Raw genomic sequence first — 24,982 nt, 5'->3', positions numbered from 1 at the left:
CGCTTTTCTTTATCTCTGTATTTTCATTCTCTCTTCACACTTTACTTTATCTTACGCTATCTCTCATCTTTATTCGTCCGAGTTCTCTCCCCACCAGTACGCTGTCCATTCTGCGCATCTTCTCCTCCCCCCACTCTCTTTCCTGGAGGCGATCGATCAGTGCCCTATTCGCTTCGCCCCGCGCTCCCTAAGAAAATGGACTCTCCCTCATTAATTCCCTGTGGGGTTTTCTACGGGAGCCACAGAGGCGCCGACGCCGGGACAGTTGCAAGTATGAAAGAGTAAAGTAGGCTATGTCTTTATAGTAAGGTGTAAGGGATATCTGTCTTCGTTTTATACTGGAAACTGAGTCTGTTGATAGTGTAACCGGCGTCGCTTCAGAGCCACGCGCCCCTGGAAATTATACGCAACGCGTGACAAGTTTGGATGGACTAGAATCTCGTTAATTTATGTTTCCGGGGGTAATATACCGGCGTTTGAATACTCGATAATATATTAAATACATCAGGTGACCCGTATAAATGAAGACTGGACCTTCAGGAGCAAGAGCGCCTCCAGTGTTCTTCTTCCAAGGGTGACAGTCTTCCAAAAGGGAGGGTGCAGTCAGAAATTTGCCTATAAGCTTACGTTTAAATCATAGAAGGTTTTTTTCGATCATCTTAGCATATTTAGAATTGAGATAAAATTAAAAAAAATTCATTTGTGATATCAGTGTTTGGTATGTAGGAGTTGAGGTCCTCACAGCGGTGATTATGAAGACTTCTATCTTCTGGGATATAACGTCATGTAGTCTACTGAAAGTAAAACGACTTTTCGGAGTAACATGTCGCCTCCATCTTCAAGGTCGAAGAATAAGCCAAACAAGAAAACGGCGTAAATCTGGTAGCAAGCAGATTTATGTTCCTCCGAAACACCTGTTAATTTTCAGCAGTCTACTCAGCTTTATATCTCAGAAGATAGAACTTTTTAATATTTTATATATGTCCTTATTTTTTCCAAATTTTGATTTACTTTCCAAAAATTTGGAGTTGCAGGTTCTTTGATTTCCCCCATCATCGCCGGCTCCTGTGTCCTATGCCCTCTCCCCGACTCGGAGTTTAACCGACAACTTCTGCTCGCTTTAGGTTTGTAATATTTGATATTTAGGAACTCTTTTGTTGCCCGATCTCCCCATTACTGTCTGTAGCTTTGATATCTTCCAGAATTCTGATTTTCCCAAAGCTGAGCACCTTAATATATATATTTTAATTTAATTCCTTCTCAAAAGTCCTCTGAATGATCTAGGAGATTTCATTTATTGAACCTACCATCCTTTCTTGTGTTTTTATAATTTCTCATGTTCTGCTTCTTTAACTTGGGGTTGAGCGGTGGTCTGGAGCTCCATCCATATAAACACCTGTTATCGCAAAAGACTGATACTTACACTTTGATATTTCTGTTTTAGTTGTAGTGTAACGCTGTTTGCACTTAGAAAAGTCCTATGTATATTAGTGATTAATATCAAGAAAATTTCTCTATCTAATCGTTTGGGGTAACAGCTGAACGACTAGGCCTTATTAATAGATAATAAGTCACGTTTACGGACTGAACGGCCGGGGTTTGATTCCCGATGAAAGCATCATTTTTCTCCTTTTCCACAGTGTCCTGACCGTCTCTGGGGCCCACCCGATCTCTTATCCAGCGGGTATCGGCACTCTTACCCCAGGGGTAAAGATGCAAGGGCGTGAAGCTGACCACTCCCATCTATTGCCGAAGTAAAAATTGGTGGAGCTATATCTCTGCTTCCCCATATATCATGGCGTCATGCTTAATTAGTAAAGCACCGGGAAAATTTTACCCAACGTTTACTTATATAATTGTGGGTGAGTGGTATTCAGGCAGTAAATTAAATTAATCAGATACGTTCAGAATTTGGCCCTTTGTGTTACGACAACGTGTAGTATTGTGGGCGGGTATCAGCGTGTAGCAGGAGCATGTTACCCTCATCTCCAGGGTCGAAGTGTGTAGGGTGAGGGCGCGGTTGGATTGTACATCAGCTTTCATTACATTGGTCAGAACGATGGACGGGAGAAATGAGATTGAACCGGCTCTGGAACAGTTGAAATAGTGAGGATGAATCAGGACTTTCTCAGGGCGAAAATATTTTTCTTTGCCATAGGAAAATGAAATTGTGAGAGAATACCAACAAGTCAACACGGTGTCACAACCCAAGAAACCATAATCTGAACAGTTTCCGCCATTAAAACCTCAAAACTTACATGAATCGGACATCGTTTATATTACTTGTTGTTAATAAATCTGTGGTCATCAAATTTATCGGTAATATGGAATAATGATCACAAGTATATCTAACCGATTATAGGCCAGTGGTTACTACATGTATCACTTCCTTTAACATACTAAAGCTCTACATTCTGCCAACAAAATATATTTATGTATTCCATATGATTCTCACAATAAACAGCGACTTTTTCCCTAAACAGCATTAACAGGCTGTTCTTTGTAGCGGAGACGTAATGTGTTTCCTGTGAGGTACGAACTGAATTTTTATATAACATTTAAATGAGTCGTAGTCTGAAAGCTCCCACAGACGTCAGGGAGAAAAATATTGTCATGATCTCCGTGGGACTCGGAACCAAGCATCACTGTGCTGGCGAGGACTACAGGAATTGAGCAATCAGTAACTGGGACCGTATCGTCAGACAGTAAGATGGTAATGAGACCTGCGGGATTCGGAACCAAGTATGGATATGCTGGCGAGGATCACCAGCAGTTTATCCGACCCGACTCAGTGGGACTTGGAATCAAAAATCACTACGCTGGCGAGGGACAGCAGCAATTTAGCAGTTAGGCAGTCTGTCACTCTTTAAAATTTTAAGCAAGTTGGTTGAATTCGGCAAAAGAGTTTAGTTTAATTTTTCAGTGGTGGAAAAACAAAACTCTAATAATATTTTCTTAAAACAAAGTGTAAATGAAAAAATTACTTTGTTTCAGAATGCTGATTTTTGCCAGTAGCCTTTTATACAGCTCTGCAGTGTTCGTGTACTAAAACATATAGGCATTCACAAGGCAGTAACGGTGATGATCCCTTTACTGGCCGTATCCGTGAGCCAGAAGACACCAATGGGAATACTTTTATTGCATACTAAAGAAGCGACAGTTCTTTGCAAAACTACACATGCTGTCATTGTTACTGTCACAGTATACTATAGCTAAAATTTTGAAGACTATATAAGAGTAAAAAAGTTAATTTTTCCTTATGTAGTTCAACCAACTATTGCGAAAAGAATTTGGACTCACATTCATAACCTCTATCCCAATGCATTCGCAAATTTACCATATATACTGGCAAGAATACAGTATTAGTTTTATAATATCACATGATTGAGTGTGATTATAGATTAGGTTTGAATTGATAATCGGATTTATTGAACACATACAGAACGTAACTACAAATAACTACGACAGTCTCACTGAGTTACAAACTACAAAGGTCACTGTAACCACAGCACACATAGTCTTCTCAGTCTCCACTAGTCGTTGCTTGGTATCGGTTTCAAATGGCGGACGTCCCCATTTGTCTGGGTTTTCGAACTGTCTCCGGCCTCAGCTACCAGCTTCTCACAACTCTCAAATGACAACCGAACTACTGGTCCTCGTCATATAGTCCCTGCACGGGAAGAGCATAAAATGTCTCTGTCATTATTACGCGGTCTGTCGTTGCCTGGGAAACAACAGAGATGTTCCCTAGCAACGGATTTTGTGCTGTCGCCTGTTTACATAGCTGTTACTTGGCAATGGGCCTGCATGTCTCAGTATCGTAAGGTATTTTGTGTTGCTCGGGCGTTAAGAAACAGGAAACTGGTTAGGTTAACATTTGATTGATTGATTAAATTTAAACGCCTTGCTCTGGAGATCCAAGATTAACTTCCAATATTACGCAACTCGCAATTCATCAGAAACTAAATATCTCGCGGTCATGTCTACAAAGACCAGAAAGCTATAAGGAAATTCTCAAATTATTTCACCGAACTCCCAGGCTAGTGAGCACAGATCAGGCCCTGGGTAACTTCTATTCATGTAACTGAAGTATCAGGTTGTCAGCTTGGTATATTATCTGATTATCTGGATCACAAAATGTTAATTTATGTGTAACAGCTTGTTAGAAAGAAACAGGAAATTGTTTTACTCCGTCCGTGCAGATAAATAATTGCTATATTTCAGTTAAATTAGCTGTATACAGAGCCGGTTCGAATAGCGGTAAATGATCTAGACTCTTATACTGGAGGTTCTAGTTTCGAGTCTCGGAAAGTAAACCGTCTATAATAATTACGATTTTTCTTAATTTTCCTCAGTCAGTCCTTACAAATGTCTGGAGAGTACTTCGAATAGTCCATAGCCGCTTCATTCAGAATTCTTTCCATTACTCACTGATCAGTCATTCTGCATTCAACGCAACACATTGTAGAAAATTGCAGCGTCGTTAAAATACATTAAAAACGTACCTCGAAATGAAGAATCAATTATAATCACTACCGTGAAAAAAGAGGGGGCACGCGGTAGCGTAGTTGGTTGAGCCACTATGCTACAAGCAGGAAGGTCGCGGGTTCAAGTCCCGATGAGGTCATTGAATTTTTTCAATTGACCTAATCCGACTCAGCCTCTAACAGAAATTAGTACCAGGAATATTCTTGGAATGTTCTTGGGGTTAAAGGGCGGCCGGCGTGTAGGGCTGACAACCTTAGCACCATCTATGAGCCGACTGTCTAGAAAATGTGGGAACCTCAACACCTCACAAACCTATGGGCCTCCACAGCCTGTTACAGGGATACTTTTACTTACTTTACCGTGAAAAAAAGAAAAACGAATGCATTGTACGTTGAAAGTCAACCGAAGTTTCAAAGAAACTTATTGCCTCCATCCTCATGGTCGAATAAGTTGAGCAAGATACAAGCTTGAAGGTGTATATCTGAAGACCGAAGTGATATGTTCCTCCCGAAACGTCGGTTGACTCTCAACAGACTACAAGGCGTTATAGCCCAGTGCTCTTCATAACCTTCGCTGTTAGAACCTCAAATTCCTGCACTTTGTAGGGTTCGTGACGGAATAATGTGAAGACTTTGTAAAGTTATCGAAGTAAAAATATTAGTGTCCCCAGGAGACAGATCTCATTACGTTGAGTGATAGAACCAGTAACGCAGCTAGAGGAACTTAAATAGTTTCACATTAATTTTTCTTTTGCGTCAAGTTGTTTCAGACACATAATATATGTGATGATGAAGAGACGGATCGAAAAGAGAGAGAGAGCGCGAAGTATGTTCAGTTTTCCCTCTTGCTTATTGCCATCTTCTCCTGCTCCTCCGTTTCTAACAATACAGAGCAAATTCCAGCCACCCTCAACTCTTCCTACATCCACTACTTTTATGAAGATACTTTGGGGCATTTGACGACGAGCGGTTGGCTATTATTCGACCCAGTACAAACCGTGTCTGCTCATGCGCGGGGTCTCGCAGAAGCCAGCATTGGAAGCTACGGGTCGTGCAACACAGTACTGGCTCAGTTCGGGGGGAAAGAAGAGCGAATTACAGAAGACGGTTTTCGTAGTTCATGAGCACGGGTTTGTGGGTATTCCAGCTTCTAGAGCAACCCTGCCATATTCAAAATTCGACTGTGTGTGAATGTTATGAGGTGCCGAAGCTGAATCTCGTCAAATGTTTCGCGTCAAATGTAAAAAAGGAACATTCATTTATTAGTTCCAACAAAAGTCTTCAAAATATACAAAGATGAACGAACATTTTCGTTGAATATAATCAAAATGTCTTAATTAAAGACATGTGTATTTTGTGGTGTGCATGACGTAGCTAAGAAATAGGTATAAGCAGGTGCAAGCAAAGTGGATATATAAAGTGTGTGTGCAAATGCTTGCGCAACATTCAGCGAAGACCAAATGTTGGGCGGCAGTGACTGTACTCTTTCAGATATAACTCTCTCATCGTCTGCTCACTTTCACAGACACTTAAGTCACTCGGCACTTACTCTTGCAAGATCAAATTATTCTGTCTGTTTTCCCATTCTTCTTACTTCTTCTCTTTCTTTCCCTTCATCTTTCTCATCAGAAGTCACATGGAGGTCGTGAGGCTGAGAAACATGCATCTTTGGCTTCTGAGAGTGTCTTTATTCGGTGTGACTCTCGCAGTAACATCAGGATTCGTGCTTGAAGGTTCCCAGACATCGTACGCACAGTTTCGGAAATGGAACGCTGGCTTAAATGGGTCAATCGAACTGGAGTTTAAGACGGAACAGCCAAACGGATTACTCCTATACACTGATGACGGAGGAACATATGATTTCTTTGAGATCAAGCTCGTAGAGGGAGCCCTGAGGCTGAGGTATAACCTTGGAGGTGGAGCCCAGATCCTTACAGTTGGCCGGGACCTCAATGATGGACACTGGCACAAAGTACAGGTCGAGCGCCACGTGGAAACGACGTCACTTACAGTTGACGGCGTAACGCAGAGTCGATCTTCGCGTGGTAAAGAATTCCATTTTGGCCGCCTTGCCTCTAATTCGGATGTGTATATCGGCGGTATGCCAGCGTGGTACAATACGAAATTGACACTTCTGGCCCTACCGAGTGTTATCTTTGAGCCACGTTTTGGAGGCGCGATTCGAAATCTCGTATATGCGGATGAGGAAGGTGGTCTTCCCAGGCGCCAGGAGATGAAGATGACAGAATACAAGGTAAAAGAACTTATCCATCTATATTAAACAAATAACAAATAAATAAATAATTTATCGAATGTCCTAAATTTAGTTGGCACATGACGAAAATTCAAAGTATTTTGGTTGTATTGCTCTTATATGAATTAACTTTTCGGTTTACACAGTAACGAGTGAAGTAAGGATTTTATTTTTATTTTTGTTACATAGTTTGAATTTCTTATTGCATAATAAGTAAGAAACTAATAATTTTATTTATACATTACTGCTATATCAATTGAATTTAAATTGGCATAATAAGGACGGAACTAACAATTCTATGCCAATTGTCTATGGCTCTAGAGCCCTTTGGAACTTGGCCGTCTTTTTCAGTTTCTTGATCCTATACAGTCGGACTTTTGGACGGGGGATAAGTCCGTCGTAAGGTCGCTACCTACACACAGAACAGCACAGACACAGAATAAACTCACGCAGACATCCATGCCTTGAGTGGCATTCGAACCCACGATCCAAGCGTTCGAGCGAGCGAAGAGAATTAGTGCCTTAGACCGCATGGTCACTGTGTCGGGCCACAGTCTTGTTCTGCTGCAATAAAAACTGAGCTTCTCTCTCACACTGTAGTGTAATATATAAAAGATGCAATATATTGAAAAAATAAAAGAAAAGCAGGCGGTTTTCATTGTTCAACAAATTTTATCTGTCTTTTTTAATTAAATCCAGTGTACAGGCTGTCTGAATTTCAGCGGGAAGTTGTTGGAGAAAAACTAAAAAAAAAATTAAAGCTTTGTAAAGAACAAACAAAAGTATTAAAAAGAATGACATCTTCTGGGATATGTCACCGTGTAGTTCTTGTGTGAATCGCCGTTTCGGAGGATCGTATCGCCTCCATCTTCAGGGTAGAAAAATGCGCGAGCGAGGAACCAGCTTGAGAAGGTGGCTGCATTCAGAATTAACAGCAAACTCTCGCTAATCTGTTTACAGTCATTCCTAATCGAATTATGAAAAGTGAAGAATGCTGTTCACAGCTGAGTATATACCTCAAAAGACTCATGACGTTTAGGAAGGTGGGCGAGTCACTTGTCTGTTCAGACAAAACTTGACACTTTCGTCGAACCTGCATTATTACGTTCAAAAACAAGACAACTTCTGAGTCTTCAATCGATGAATTATAGTTTTTTAATTATGGTTCTACGGTGATATTTTCATTTATTTTCGCCAGTAATACTTATATCATTAAATTTTCCATTTATTCTTTTCTAAATTGTTTTCTTTGTCTTTTAGGGCTACATTTTTCTTCACTAATCCGGATTGTCGCTTAATCCGAATGACCCCTTTCCCAAATTACTCCGGATTAGCGAGGGTTTACTGAAATTATGAAATTATGAATCTTATAGACAGTTGGTAGAACTCCTTAGACAGGGGATCAGACCGCTGCAAGGCCGCTAACTACACGGGACGACACGAATACAGAATAAACGCACACAGACATTCATTCGTCGAGTGGGAGTCGAACCCACGATTCCAGTGTTTGAGGGGGTGAAAATAGTTCATGCCTTAAACCGCGCGGCCACTGTGATCAGAGTCTATTTAATCCTATATATTCATTTGTCTACAATTTCTCCTTATTTTTGCACGCTGATAACCTTTTAGTACCTATATCTCCATCAACATTCCTAAACCTCTTGTCCAGCACCTACCCCAATTGAATTCCCCTCAGCTCATGGCTCCAGTCTTCCCCTCTACGCACTTACACGTACCATGTTCATTTTTCCTCCTAAGCTCCTTCATTCTCAAACTTGTTATGTTCGGTTCTAATGATATACGGTCTAACTTAACTCCACGGAGCTGAACCATTCTTGAGAAGCCGCCATTTGTGCAGGATTTTACGGAACCCGAAGGTTCAGTACCATGCTCACAAGAGCCCTCCACTGGTCCCTATCCTCAGCCAGATCAATCCACTCCATACCATCCAATCCTATATCTCTGAGATTCATTTTAATATTATCCACCCACCTACGTCTTGTTCCTCATAGTGGTCTTTTCCTTCCTGCCTTTCCCATTCGTGATACATACCCTGCCTATCTCATCTTCCATGACGATATACGGTGTGATCTAACAGTATCTTTTTTGTCTGGAAGTCCTCAGCGTTTGCTTATTTTAATTAGAGATTATCCTGGATAATGAAATAAAGCATGAAGCTTGCATTAGTTGCATTCGCTTTGTGTTCGTGCTTTCTATTTAGTGAGTGTATACTTTAATATTATTACATACAAATAGTACAGCCCTTCTCGTGCAAGTGTCTGCAGTTTTCACCGTTTTTACAAAAGGCTCAATAGTATCTTGGTATACTGTGCAGAACTTGTTGGATAAAGTTGAACTCTCTTCCTGGGGCAATTAGCAGAAAAGGGGGGTTGATATATAGTGCAGTGCTTTCCCTGATCATGCTGTCTAGAAAGAAACGTGCTGCTCTATGAGTCCGGAATTCAGAATGTCTCGTGCCATCGTTAAAAACAGTCCTAAACGGCTTAAGTATATATATATATATATAAATGAAATCTTCAGGGAGCCCCCCTACCCCTCCGTGAAAGAATTCTAGCGGCGCCCATGTCCTCAGTGCAGTGTTCACACAAGTCTTCTGTCTCATTTCTTTCCTTAAATGGGGCAGAATCATTCCCTCGTCAATTTAAAGCAGCAAACAAAATAGACCGCGCCATAGCTCAAGCGGTTAGTTGCTGGGTTCCCACCGCGGCGGCCCGGGTTCGATCTCAGGTCTGGTCAAGTGTGATTTGTGTGGACAAATTGGCGCTGGGGCGGGTTTTCTCCGAGTACTTCGGTTTCCCCTGCCAATCTTCATTCCGCCAGATTCTCCATCATCATAATTACCCGGGGCAGGCTACAATAGGCCAATCAGTGGCCGTCGTGCCGAGTAGACCCAGTTGGACTCCACCCCCCACTAAGCGAATTAAATTAAAACAAACAAAATTATAGTTCTGTGTATTTTAATCTTTACATTTATAGAAATAAGTCAAGGAAATAGAACGATATACAAATATTTTCACTGGTATGAGTGACCCTCGAAGGAGCTTTTGGATTGGATATTGTATTTATTGGCCACTTACAGCTTATAATTACAAATAACTAAAACACTATCGATGATTTCCAAATTTTACGAATCACTGCAGCACACGCTAAGTCTTTTAAATCTGATTTCACTTGTCATTTCCTGGAAACTGGTTTTAACACGTTAACTGTAACAGTTTCACTTAACTAAACACTCAAAATATCACTGTAACTACAACACACATAAAAATCTTCTCTTCACAGCCTGACTTCTAACTGAACACTCTGATTTCAGAGTTACTTCACGACTGGTTGTTTACCACCAATCAGTTCCTCTTGGCGCCAAGCGTCTTGAGACTCACGACCAGAGATTTTTTCTCTGCAACTGAACCCTTGTAGTAATAGTCCTTATCCTTTATGACGAGAGGATAGGTTTGTCTCTTATGAATATGCTTAGCCTTTAGTCAAGTGCATGTATTGCACCTATAACATATTACTGAAAACTCTTCCTTTTGCACTATATACAAATCCTCTGTCAGTATAGACTTCGCAAAACAGATCTTCAGCCGAACACTCTAAACCTCGTCCCGCTTATAACATCTCGCCACTGACCACGTAGAAAACACAGGTCTTCTATTGTTGTAGTCCAACTGTTGCCTCGTTGAGAATCTGTTACCTAGTAATGGACGTTGTTCCGTTGTATTTTTCGCGGCAGTTGCCTAGAAACGAGTGTTGTTTCAAAGCCGTTCGCTAGCAACGGATGCTTCTCTGGTTCCACAGTTCTTGCTTTGAGCAAGTATGTCACGATATTGTAAAATTCCATATAACAGTTTCAAGTTGCAAGATTATAACTTTCCTTCCAGTATTTCATACGTCTATATTTTGTTGGAGACAGTGATTACTTCATTCAGCAGAAACAGTGATCCCTCTGTCTCTAATTTTTCGACCCTGTCGGTATCTGGATTACATTTTGTCGAATAACGAATTCAAAAAATGAGAGCTGTTCGTGACCATGGTATATTCATTCAATTGTTGATATTTTGGATATCATCCAGCGCCCTGTTTTTTAAAGACAACGTTTCGGAGACTGGATTCTGTCTCCTTCCTCAGGTAAAAGCGTACACAGTTGGGCCCAATCGATAGAACTAGTTCGTATCACCAGACCTATCTATCCTTTCTTAGAAAGGGGCCAAACTCTGTCAATTTGACCAAATTGAGTAGAATTTTACCTGTGGAAGGAGACAGAATTTAGTCTCCGAAACTTTGTCTTTAAATAAAAAAACAGGACGATGAATAATATTCAAAAGAATCATTAATTATATTGAATTGGAAAGAATTTCAAAGGAATCGGCTATGGTCTGATCGACGTATTAGTCCGGCATTATTCTGGAGGGACTGAGAAACACCACGAAGGTACTATATATTTCCCGCTGAGATTGGAACCGAACATTTACTGAATACGAGTCTAGAACATTCTCTCGCCTTTTCCTGTTACTCCCATTCGGAGCATAAATCATCCGTGAAACGCTTTGTTTCTCTTCAGTTTTTTAATCCTAAGACATTCGGTAGGACACCTGATATGGGGGATCAGCCCGTCGTAATGCTGCTACCTACACAGGACAATGCAAACACATAAAAAGACAGACAGGTATTCATGCCGTGAATAGGATTCGAATCCACGATCCCAATGTTCGAGCGAGCGAAGACAGTTCATGCATAGACAGCACGGCCACTGTGACCGGCTTCTGGAATGTTAGCACTACGATTTGTGTACTTTATACGTCTGTATTTCAAGAGAAGCGGAGGGACATTGAGAAAGCGAGAGGTGGGGTACTCCATTTAGAAAATAGCAGTGACATCTTATGGGACTTGTTCGTGCCTGGATCATGTTATAGCCAATAACATAAAAGTAAGGCTTTTAACAGTATATTTTCATTTGCATAACGAGTTTATGTATAAAGAGGGAACGAGATGTATTAGCAAGACGAGGATACCGCAAGTCCGCGGTCGAATTCGATCAATACATGTTTGTTCATTCAAGTCCTTCGTTCTCCTGCACGCGTTTCGCGTCGCCTATGCCCGCTATTGATGTTTACAGCGTTACCTGGCCGCACACATCTTCAAACGGCTACTCATCTGCGGGCAATATATAGAAGTTCGTGAACTGAGGGCGTCTAAAGGCTTAGGAACACTAAAGGTATACTAGATCTACTCCAGATACGAGATCATATCATCGTTAGTGACGTAGATCATTATAACATAATTCTTATACTCATATGTGGCTGGTGGGAAATTCAATTCGCTATTTAATAGCTAGAAACGGGGTTTGGAACTGTAAGTGGAAGTATTTAAAACCGCCTCACTGATTTATTTATTTATTTATTTACTTTCTTAATCCGTTCCCCTTATACCTTACGATGTCGATGTTATTTTTTAATTTGATCATTTTATAGACGGTAGGACTCCTTGGACGAGTGATCAGCTCATCGCAAGACCTCTACCTAAACACAGGACAACACGAAAAGAGAATAAACACATAAACATACCAAACATCCATGCCTTTGTGAGATTCGAACTCACGATCCCGGCTTCCAAGCGAGCTAAGGCAGTACATGCCTTAGATAGCTCGGCTACCGTGAACGGCCTCGGAGGTTTATACATTTTACAAATCACTACAACAGACGCTAAATCTTCCCAGTATTCTCTGTCTTCACCAGTCGTCGCCTGGTAACGGATTCCAACAATGTCGTCTGCTTCTGTACTCGCGTCCGTACTGGCTGGCGACTGTTTCGCACATAACCCGTGACGGCATCCCGAACTCGGTAAATTTTCTTCCGTCAGATTGCCTACACAAGGTTTGACGTACCCTCATTCTTAGAGTAGATGGTCTCTGACTGTAACATGTCCCTGTGCTTAATAAGTTTAGCGCTGCCAGGCTAATGCTACGATAATACGTACTTGTATAATTACGTTACGGTCACTGACTTGCACTTCTTTTGCAAACTATAATTAACTTGTTTCATCCCATATTATTTTTAAAGTTTGATCGTGGTTCAGTCTTGGTCGTTCTTGATTTATTGTATATATTTTCTTGTTTTTCTTTATTACTGTTGTGTTTATTATGAGGTAAAATTGTCCATGTGCTTAACTAATTGAGGACTACACCATGAAGGAGCATGGGGGAGTGGATGTATAGAACCACATTTTCTTGACCTCGATTCTAGTTGGAGGTGAGTGGTCAGCTTCACGTCCCGGCCGCTTTACCCCCAGATAAGGAGCACCCGGTACCTATTGGATAGGAGACCGGGTGGGACCCAGAGTCGGTCTGGACGACGTGGGGAATAGGAAACTCTTGACCATACAGAGACTCGAACTCCGACCTCTCGGTCGTCCAGCCCGAAAGTTATGTTTATTATATGTGCATTAATTCAAGTATTTACTATTCGATACTATGTAATCTGAAATACTAACAGCGTCGTTAAATAAACGATTAATAATTAGAAATCTACACATTAACATCGGCACTAATGGGGCCGCACGTTTAGCTTCGCATTCCGGCCACTTTACTCCGGGAAAATACACCCCGATACACATTGCGTAAGAGGCTGGTAGGCCCTAAAGCCGATCTGGAAGCTAAGAAGAGGAAGAAGAATTTCTTACCCCTGCCGGAAGCATAGAATTACATGTAGAATCGTGCGGAAAGCGGAAAAACATCGAGACATACTGAGTGGTAGTCGACCCAGACAGGGTCACTGTGGCCCACGCAGTCTCCTATTCAATGGGCACTGGGGGCTCTTTGCGCTTGATTGAAGCACCAGAGGCGTGAAGCTGACCTCTTACTTCCATCTGCTTCCAAGGTTCAGAATGCGTGCAGCTATGCTCTCGCTCTCCCGTACGTCTTCACAGCCCAGTGTCTATAAGTCTGAGTAATTCACAACGTAACAGTTAATATTTTCAGACTTGTAATTTAATATGTTTTAATATTTTAGAGCAAAATATGGTAGGGCTGAAACGACTCGGCACACGTCTCATTGTATTTCAAATTGCCACACCGACACCACCTATCTTGATTGAGGATTTACATGGTTTTCTTCAGTTCATCCAAATATTTTTATAATACTTATATGCCACGGTCATTTTCTGCCATGTCCTTTCCAGTACATTGTTCAATGTCGACTTATGACGGGATCCTATGGTTTAAACTAGGCTAGTAACAGTAAAGGTAAAATATAAGATCCTGTAACGGGCATGGAGGCCAATAGGTTTGTGAGATGTTGAGGCTCCCACATTTTCTAGAAAATCGGTTAAGAGATGGAGGTAAAGTTGTCAGGCCTACGCCCCTCCCCCGCCCTTTCCCCCAGAAAGAGTCCTGGTACCCATTTCTGCTAGAGGCTGAGTCGACCCCAGGGCCATAGAGCGGCTGGAATGATCACGTAAATTGATAAAAAATCCACCTCAACTGGATTCGATCCCGCGACCTTCCGGCTTATAGCATAGTGCCTCAACAAACTGCGCTACCGCGTGCCCCCCAGACTAGTAACAGTGCTGATAAAAATAAATACAAAGAGTGAAGTTTAATTTTAAGCATCTTATCTAGATATGTAAGATTTCAACGTGTCGCATCAACGACTATGAGTATTACTGTCTTCTGAGATAAGCTGCCGTGTAGTACGATAGAGAGCTATCGACGTTTCAGAGGAATCTGCTTCATCCGTCTTCAGGCTGGTAAATTTCTGCGTCTGAACGTAAAATGAGTGATGAATGATGAATCAAAAAAGATTTCAAACGAGACCGTTTAATTTAATCAAGATACTAGCCCGGTATTTGCTTGGAAATACTAAGAAAAACCACGAAAAATATCATCCAAAGTTACTGGTGTCATGTAAGATTTGAGGCTGAGGCTTTCACGGCGGTCTGCTTTTACCGGTTCTCACGGTCTCTTCGCTTGCAGATTTCTTATATTTTTTCTACCCTGAAGATGGAGGCGATACATTCCTCCGAAACGTCGGTTAACACCACATATACACGGTGCCAAATCCCAGAAGACTTCTTTCTTCATAGTCACCGCCGTGAAAGCCTCAAATCTTACAACAGATGAGAGGTTTCCAAGACTTGCTGAGACACTTACTGGTGCCAGGTTAGATATTTTAACGCAGCACCTCCCAAATAAAACCCAGAGCTTTACTCAATACTCGCCAGAAGTTCCATTATTTTTTCTGTTAAGTATGCTCTTTTATTTTTTCAATATCCTTCCCACAGGGAGCGACGCTTTGTATATGAATCATAACACAAATCAAAGAAAGCAGATGTTCTGTGTTATGTTGGGCAGTAAGGAACAGGCACTCTAAAGATGATGTGCAAATACTTGAGAAGACAACTGATTATTTCGAGGTGGGGAATGATTTCAAATTGAGTTCTCACCGTAAATAAAGATATGTTTTCATCACAGGAAATAATAGGCAAGTTTTACAGAACTTACGATCAACTGAGAGACAAAGTAACCTGGGTTGTTGGCATTCTCTTCGATTTATTGACGTTGCTCTGCGTTACACAAGCGGAATAAATTACCTGACATCAAATGTACTTCTCCAATTTGTGTTGACTCCTGCAATGTAGGATACAAAAAGAAAGGGATCAGTTCCTAGCTAAAATAAATTTCAGAAGTTCAAATATTTATAAAATTACTGTATTGGTCAAAATTGACTGTTATTTTGAGCACTGCCTGTCTTCTTAATTTCCTTTTAACATACAATTTCAGTACTACGCGGGGGAGTCACTAAATAGGTCACAGATGGCTGTAAAACGTAAAAACATTATACTTGAACCTGGAAAATCGTTTATTTCTCGACATACCTTCCACCAAAATTCATACACTTGCCCCCTCGCTTTACCAGTGCGTCGAAACCCGTAGAATAAAAGTACGCTATTTTGACTGTTTTCTCAGCCACTTCTGCAATAGATCCGCCTTCTGCAAACTTCTAACGTCCTTGAGAGAATTTCTCGGCCCAGTTGTGAACCGCTTTACGCGACAAACACTTCCCACCGTAAACACGAAACATTTCTTTATGAATATCCTTGCACTGAGTCGTTTTACCCACAAAAAAAACTTACAACAGAACGCTGCTATTCGGTAGTAAAATCCTCGGAACACGGTCGTCATTTTGACTACTGAAACCAGCCTCTGAATATGTACATGCGTGTCTGCTACCTAGCCTGTCATAAAGCTGGACTGAGCTGCTATCTAGTGATACATATAGAAAACCTATTACATCCATTACAGCTGTTTTACTTCCATTTGTGCCCTATTTATTGATTCTCCCTCGCAATTGATTTCCGTCTAGACGTGTATGTGTGCATGTATGTCTGAAGACACTTTGCAAATCATTGATTGTGCCTCTGATTAATATATGAGCCACTTTGTGGCCATCTGCTTCCAAACAGATCGCTTCCTTGGGTACGTGAAACGAGACAAGAATCCAATCCATATTTTAACATGTCTGAGAAGCGCTTCTTTGATGTCTTGTTCAGACATCTTTCAGGTCAATGGCACGTTCAAAAATGCCCTCGGAAATATTCGTTGTTTCTGGGAATTATTTAACTCTGCTGCAGTAGGATATATGCCCAGGCCTATTTGTAGATTTGTTATCAGGGTACCATACGAAGCGTGCCATATTGTGGTGTATGATGAACTGTGGCCTGATAGAAATGTATGGATGTTTCGGAAGACCGTATGCTATATTTTAAGGATAGAAAAGTAAACAAGGAGAACAGAAAACGAAGTGGAACAGACTATTTTGTGTAAGATTTGATTAACTTTAATTTGAAATGCTACCTGCTCCACACTTGTTTCTTGATTGGGTTATTTCTCGACCCTGAAGATGTAGGCGGAATGTTCCTCTGAAACGTCTGCTGGCTTTCAACGAAATACAAGGTGTTATAACTGACATGGTAGGTTTCTTCAGAGTATTTGGTTTTCTTTATTCGAAGGATTTCGAAATTACGGATTTTGCAGGCAGGAATCTAGAGAATTTAAGCTAGCCTTGTAATAGGCCGTGGGGGCCCATAGGGTTGTGAGACGTCGAAGCTGGAACATTTTCTAGATAATCGACTCACAGATGGCGGTGAGGTTGTCAGCCTTACGCGCCGTCCGGCCGCCCTTTACCCCCCCCAAGAAAATGCCTTGTACACATTTCTGTTAGAGACTGAGTTAACCCCAGGGCGATACTGCAGCTGGAACGATTAGGTCAATTGAAAAATACAGTAACCTGATCGGGAATCGAAACCGCGACCTTCCGGTTTTGGGCATAGTGCCTTAACCAACTATGCTACCACCTGCCTTGAAGGCAGGTGGTGTGTGAAATTTGAATTTCTTACGTCGAATATTTTGAAGAATATTGTCTTATGAAATGCAACGGTGTATAACATTCTTGATATTTGCATGTCCGTGGTTTCTTGGCTTACTCCTAGACCATAAAGATGGAGACAGGACTTTTCTCCAAAACATCTGTGAACTTGTACAGTGGTACAGTGTCATTACATCCCAGAAAGTGCTACTCTTCATATTCACCGCTGTGAAAAACATCGTAAGGAAGATCCGGGTTTTATACAAAATGCAGGAAATTTCTGACCAGTCGAGCGATTATCAGTTTTAAAAAATGACCCTACTCCATGGAGACATTTGATTGGTTATTTGCAATAGACGACTACTGCCTTTGTCGTTGATCATATTGATGTTGGTAATAAATGAACACAAAGACGAATGACTGATAAGGAAATAGAATCGAAATTCTCTGTTGGCTGGACATTTCTCTTACTCCATACTCGAGAGGTCCAGTTTTCAAACCTCTTTCCGCATATCTACTGCCCTGGAAGAAATACTTCATAATTTTTCTGTCTTTCCGAACTACATCCGGGGATATTACATGAAATACTCGTCCTGACGTTACGTAGTACCTCAAATTGGGCCATGTCCTCCGGATACTGCCTCAACTTTGGTTCCAACTTATGAACTGTGCCTGAAATTAGGCCACAGCTGTCGAATATTACTTAAAATTAGGCCGTTCTGCTAGGCAGTATCTAAAATTAGGCCAAAACCGTTGGAAAGTAGCTGAAATGAGATATCTACAGCTGGGTAGTGCCTCATATTAGACCTCCAGGGCTGAATTGTACCTCAGTTGAGCCATGATTGCTGAACAGTGCCTCAAATTGGGTCCCAACTTAGGAACTGTACCTCAAATTAGGCCATATATGCCAAATATTGCTTAAAATTGTGCCACAATCGCTGGATAGTAGCTGAAATCAGACATGGCTGGGGAGCAGCTACTTAGAATTATTCCATGACTACTGAATATTGCCTCAAATTATGCCACGATTGTCGGATAATACCTCAAATTAAGCTATAACACCTTCCTTCCAGATCCGTAAAATTTATTATTCTAAATATAAAAAAAAAAATAAAGTAGAAATAAAACGTTAAATTAGGAAATAATTATTTTTACATTATTTTATTCTTCTGTCCTTAATACGAATGCTGTTAACAACCTGCTCAATAAAAATATTCTGGAAATATAAGTTCGCAAGTAAATGTTCTCTGCCCCCTCCGCCCATGAAAGACTCCTGATTGGGCACATGCAGCAGCATGCCTGGCCCTTTCTGTTTTGATGAAATCGTTGCCGGTGTATTATTCAGTGCTCCATTAAAGTTGTAGTAGCAGCCATTATGTAATATCAAACGTTCTGACATGGCTGCATATCAGGTTCGTTCTCTCTGGAGTAATTCAGACTGCGACTGACCTTGACACTGAAAATTTGTTTAGAACACGTACGCTCACCAAGAGGAGCGGCAGGCTGACTAGATTAGGGGCTGGATGACCAGTGAATCAGCTGTTCATCCTCGGGAGATGCAGAGGTTGCATCTTTTTAATATTGTCATAAAAGATTCTAGTATAGAATACAGTTTATTTGTTTAATATATTTTTTACAGATTTGTGGGAGAATTTGCACGGTTTAACATTTGAGTGCTAAAATGTAAAGTCTCTTAGACGTCTTTGATTTAACTTTCTTCTGCCTACAGTGTCCCATACAGAAGCCGCGATAGCGCAGTCGGTATAGCGACTGGCTACGGGCTGGATGACGGAGGGGTAGGAGTTCGAGTCCCGGAACGGTCAAGAATTTTCTCTTCTCCACCTCCTCCAGACCGGTTCTGGGGCAAATTCAGCCTCCTACCCAATAGGTACTTAGGACCCTTTCACTGGTTGTAAAGCGGCCGGAACGTGAAGCTGACCGTTCACCTCCAGCTAGTGCCGAGGTCAAGAAAACATGGGTCTATACATCCACACCCCCATACGTTTTCATGGCATAGTGCTTAATTGGTTAATCACAAGAACAACTTTACCTTTACAGTGTTAGATACGCCTTCATGGCATGATGCTTCGTTAATTAAGCAAAGGGACAACTTTACTTTACCTACAGTGTGCTACTATTCCATGCCTTTCCCCCGTCTTCGCATTACTGTATTTAAATATTTTTCTATTTATTGTATCATAACCTGCTCTAGGACCCTAACAAATGGTTACTGAACCCTCTTCCCTCGAGCATAAAGCTTTCGGGAGCGTGAACCTAACAAAACCAGCTCTGAGGCCCTTTGCAGTGGGTACCAAGGACTTTTTTCATTGGTGTCATAGCGGTCGGTGTGTAACTCTGTCCGTAAAGAAGACACAACATTTCTGTACCTCCATTCCGCCATACATCTTCATGGCATGCTGCTTGATTAGTATATAATTACAGGACCGAGATATTACGCCCATGTCGGGGACCCAATTAAACCCTCTCCGTTGGAAGAATCATTTGTGTGTGCTATATCTGGACGCGTAATTGTATTCTGCTAGCGGGTATCTTTCTCTGAGCATGCGAAGCCTAGCTGTCAATTAGCCGGTACTAGTGACATGAGAGTGAGTCGCATTCCAACGGATTGCGGGGAGGGGGGGGAGGTAGAGGGAACAGCTACAGTGCACAGTGCCACAAAGGGAGATTAACCTTTACATCTCTGCACCCCGTGTCCAACACCTCAGGTACATGTCTCTATACATCGCTGGCTGCCAGTGCCTGCTAGAAGTCCGTGTGGATGATAAGCGGTAGAACTCATTCGTGACTTGACGCAGTATCTCGCAGCTGCCTCGCTAACACTTTCATATTCTGAAGGATTCAGGCTCCGTTATCGCTCTAAAGTCATGACACAATAAGGAAACAGGAGGTAAAGTTGTCCTTGTGCTTAACTAATTGAGCACTACGCCATGAAGGCGTATGGAGGAGTGGATATATATACTCGTGTTTTCTTGACCTCGGTTCTAGTTGGTGGTGAATGTTCAGCTTCTCGCTGGTGCCGCTTTATCACATGTGAAAGAGTTCCGGCGCCCATTGGATAGGAGGCTGGGTGGGCCCTAGAACCGGTCTGGACGACATGGAAATAATTCTAGCCCCTACCTAGACTCGAACTCCGACCTGTTGGTCGTCCATTCCTTAGCCAGTCGCTGTAGAGACTGCGCGATCCCGGCTCCGAATCTAGTGGTTCACTTTTTGTTGTTGGTTGTTTAACGATGCTGTTAGTGTCGAGGGTATATGGCGTCGGATTTTAGAGTGATTGATGAACGTGGAACAGTTGGTGGAGTTACGTGTATATTTGGCAGGAGAAACAGATATATTTTCAGAAAGAACACCCCTGTACTTCGGGTCCTCCTGTCAGTGGTTTCCAAAATGTGGATAGCACCCTAGTGTGGAACACGGGACAGAGGAAGACATTTGAAGAGAGTGGACGGATGAGGCCGGAACAGGCCAAAATGTGCCCAACTGCTATGTGAAGTTGATGATAATGATGATTATGATACCGAATGTTTTGGAGTAGAGGTAGCGCTCCTGTCTCGTACTGGGGAGGTGCTCGGTTCTATTCTAGCACGAGACCACGAATAACCGAACTAATATTCTTCGTGCTTTTCGTTAGTCTCGCCAGGCAAATATCAGAATAGCATATTTGTAGAAGGTTGGTATTCCTTCAGATGTGACTAGTTTATTGTGAAAACAAAAAATGCCTTACATCTTTCGGCCTCTTTTTTTTAATTCGCTTAGTGGGGGTGGAGTCCAACTGGATCCACTCGGCACGGCGGCCACTGATTGGCTTATTGTAGCCTGCCCCGGGTGATTATGATGATGGAGAATTTGGTGGAATGTAGATTGGGAGGGGAAACCGAAGTACTCGGAGAAAACTCGCTCTAGCGCCACTTTGTCCACCACACATCCCACTTGACCAGACCCGGGATCGAACCCGGGCCGCCGCGGTGGGAACCCAGCACTAACAGCTTGAGCTATGGCGCGGCCATCATAAGAGGTTTCACCAAAATTACTTGGAAATACTGTACATATTCTCTCTACAGCTCTTTGTTGGACATTAGCCGCTTTTTCAGTTTCTTGATCTTTTACATAGTCTGTAGGACTCCTTAGATGGGAGATCAGCCCGTCGCAAGGCCCGCTACCTACACACAAGAATAAAGGCACACAGACATCCATGCCTCGAGTGTGATTCGAACACACGATCCTAGTGTTTGGGCAGGCGAAGGCAGTTCAGACCGCACGGCCACTGTGATCGCCTTTCGCAATGCGTCTACATGAGGATCTTATACATTTAAAATTATAGTCGAACATAAAACTTTTTCGTTAATTAAACTACAGTTTTTTCACAATAATGACTGTCAGCTGAGCCTATACGCTGGATTGAAGTAAGTTGTGTATTCGGAATAAACTAGTTGCATCTGATGGAATACTTACTTTTTACATACGAGTACACTATTATAAGCTGTGACGGGACAGGTTGCATATACTTACGGTCAGGGTGGTACATCAATTTGGATACAACCGCTTCCTTCCAAATCTTTTGAATTCATCATTCACTTGTAAGAGATGAGGTTTTCACGGCGGTGATTATGAAGAATGCCGTCTTCTGGAATGTGGCGCCGTGTACATCATGTGTGATCTGACGTTTCTGAAGTTAGGTATCGCCTCCATCTTCAGGGTAGAAAAATCCGCGAGCGAGGAACCAACTGAGTGTTTTCGACTGGTGGCTCAGTCTGCAGCCACCTGCTCCAGCTGGTTCCTCGCCTGTGAATATTTCTACCCNGGATACGTTCCTCCGAAACGTCGATTCACACAAGATCTACACGGCGCCATATCCCAGAAGACAGAATTCTTCATCATTCACATATCTTATTTTGCCTAACTATTGACATCCACAAAAATGGTTGTCATGATCATGAACAACTAAAATCTCGTAAGAAAATCATCATTCTTCATACATTCCACTAACAGCCCTTGTCTACTTCAAAGACATCTTGTTGTACCGTATTTGTGTCGTGTATTGACATTTTTATAAAGTGCCTCTACCATTCCTTCAGGCTTTCTGCTCCTTAACTGAAACAAATGAAGTGTGAAGCCCAAAGACACCCTAAGCTTTACGTTTCATTATTGTATAGGTCGCGTCTGCCGTTGCCATAGCAACAACTTCCTTTATGAAAACGTATTGGTAACTTCAACACAGCCAGTGAGGTAGACACGCAAGAGCGATTTAATGCAGCGTACAGACTTAATCGATATCATGAAAAAATTACCGTCTAATCCTCTTAACTCCTAGTTTTGCCTGTGGGATATGGCTCAAGCCTTAACTTGCTCAAGAGTGTTTAGTGGAGCATTACGCAGTAGTTCTGCATGCTGGACGAAAGATATTGCTTTAAAGTGCAGCATACCATTTATCGTCAAGTTACAGGGCTTAAAACGACATAAATAACGTGCAAAATATGTTTAATACGACATTCGTAGCCTTATTTTGATATTGTGGCATGTAGACCCATTGCTAGGCAACGACCGCGAAATGAATGAATGTACAACAGCCGTTCCTAACTAACGGATCCGCAGATAACCATATATACAAGGCAGCAATTGCACTGCAACAGAGGAGCAGTGTTTTCTGTGCCGTTCGTTTCGAGATATAATCAGGACAAGATAATGAGGAGTTAGTTGGTTGGTAAGTTAGTGAGTTAGATAACCGCTGCTGTTCAGTCGTTGGGAGCTATTCCTGCGAGAAGGTGGTAGCTGAGGCCGGGGTCGGTTCAGGAACCGAGAGGAAGGGGAACGTGCGCACTTGAATGCCGCTACCAAGCAACGGCTAATGAAAACTATTAACTACTAAACTAGTAACAGACTGAGAAGATCTACTGTTTCCTATAGCGATTTATGAATTGTACAGAACAGTGAGAGCATAGTCGTTACTTGTAGTTACGAGTTGTAAGATTTCAATAAATCCTATTACCAATCCAAACCTCGTATATAGTCACTCTCTATCTCTTGGCAATATTTCGGCCCTCAAAACAGTTGCAGTTGGCCGCTATGCAAGTCTGCCAATATGGATATAGCTGCCGAAAACATTGCTGAAACATATTGGGAGGAAATTCCCGTACGGCGTCCCTTGTGGCAATGACTACCTCCGCGGACGACTGAAATCTACGACCACGTAGCTTTGCTCTCAAGCGGTGAAAGAGAAAGAAATCGCAGAGTGCGAGATCAGGTGAGCACGGAGGGTGTGGCAAAACAGTGACCTATTTCCTTGTCAGTTCTTCTTGGACAAGAACAGAGCGATGTGCAGGGGCGTTGTCGTGTAGCAACAGCCAATTCTTCTTACACCAAACGTTTCGCTAAGGTATTTGCCTAGTTTTGGGCAGAACTTGATGTTTGTCCGTTGTTCACACTGCCACATTTTCGATTTCCGCCACTTGCAATTAACTGCAGTTCACAATAGAGGCCGTAGTTCTGCTTACACTGATTGCACACAATTGCCTCTTGCTGTGACGAGAGATGAAGTGACAGGGCAGCATATCGCGCCTCAACCTATCCGCAGTAATGCACTGCAACGATACTTTGCAGCCAGTCCACGAACTTATTGACTATGGTAGAACAACGAAGTTACGCTACTCATTTCTAAGAAGCAGATCCGTAAAATCGCGTCTGCAACAGTTGGGTTATTGTTGAGAGCGGTGTTCTCAATTCGGTCCGTGTTAAGTAGATATAGAGTTGACAGGGAAGTCGAACATTGTGGAACTCCTGCTTGCATATCCCTTGGTGCAGACATTTCACCTTCAACTGAATCTCTGAATTCTCAGAGAAAATTCAGAGTTTCAGTCGATGGTGAAATGTCTGCACCAAGGGATATACAAGCAGGAGTGCCACAAGATTCTGCTCTCTCCCCCACACTGTACAGTATGTATATAAACGATATGCCCCAAACACCTGGTGTCTATATAGGTCTCTTTGCTGATGACACCTGTATATATGCGACAGACCGCAAAGAGAGTTGTGTCCTCAGAAAGCTGCAGCGAGATCTCAGTACTATTGAGACGTGGTTTGTGCGCTGGAACATAAAACTAAATGAAGATAAAACTCAGGCAATCTACTTTTCTCATAGACTTAGGCCCCCTCAGACTAATTTTGCATTGAATGGGCAGAATATCCCTTTTGTGAATCGTGTAAAATACCAGGGTGTAATCTTCGATAACAGGATTACGTGGAGACTTCACATAGAAATGACTGAAGACAAGGCATTCAGAACATTTATTAGAATCTACTCCGTATTCAAAAGTGAGCGTTTAAACGCAAACATTAAAGTAACCCTCTATAAGACACTGGAATCAGTAATGACTTACGCTTGTCCCGTCTGGGAATTAGCGGCAGACGCCTACCTCCTAAAATTGCAGCGCATGCAAAAAAAGGTCTCGCGCACTATTGGAAATTTTACAAGGTTCACACCAGTCTGCGACTTGCACACAGCTTTCAACTTTCCGTATGTATACGATTATATAACAAAATTGCTCAGACGACAAGCAGAAGTCATACAAAATCATGATAATGAAGATGTTCGCGGTATAGGACAAGGTGGAGCCAGACACAAAAAAATATAAGAGGCTTAAACTTGGCGGTGGTCAAGCTTAAGACCATTCAAATAACTATTATTTATTATTGTTAGTATTATTAGAGGGGGTGGGTTATCCCATGCACTGCGACCAGTTGATCTATTGTACGTCCCTCTTTGATATTCTACCAGTCGCCATACCCTACCGGTACTGGTGCGTGCTATCAGCCCCGTTGAGCCAACGAGGTCGGCCCTCGGT

At 42.1% G+C, this 24,982-nt stretch overlaps 1 protein-coding gene across 3 annotated transcripts in view; it reads left to right on the top strand.

Annotated features, from left to right (window-relative positions):
- Positions 1 to 5,530: 5,530 nt before the first annotated feature.
- Positions 5,531 to 24,982, top strand: part of LOC111865787 (neurexin-1) — a gene marked incomplete at its 3' end in the record, with an annotated part of 317,673 nt that continues 298,221 nt past the window's right edge. For all 3 annotated transcript variants that reach the window (XM_033751956.1, XM_033751955.1, XM_023854068.2), the window contains 1 exon segment: positions 5,531 to 6,741. In XM_033751956.1, coding sequence (XP_033607847.1) covers positions 6,124 to 6,741 — 618 coding nt within the window.

Source organism: Cryptotermes secundus, unplaced genomic scaffold (genome assembly GCF_002891405.2).
Source record: "Cryptotermes secundus unplaced genomic scaffold, Csec_1.0 scaffold683, whole genome shotgun sequence".
In the NCBI taxonomy this organism is placed as follows: Eukaryota; Metazoa; Arthropoda; class Insecta; order Blattodea; family Kalotermitidae; genus Cryptotermes; species Cryptotermes secundus.
The sequence above is the reverse complement of the archived record's forward strand: the minus strand, read 5'-3'. Positions and strand labels throughout refer to the sequence as shown.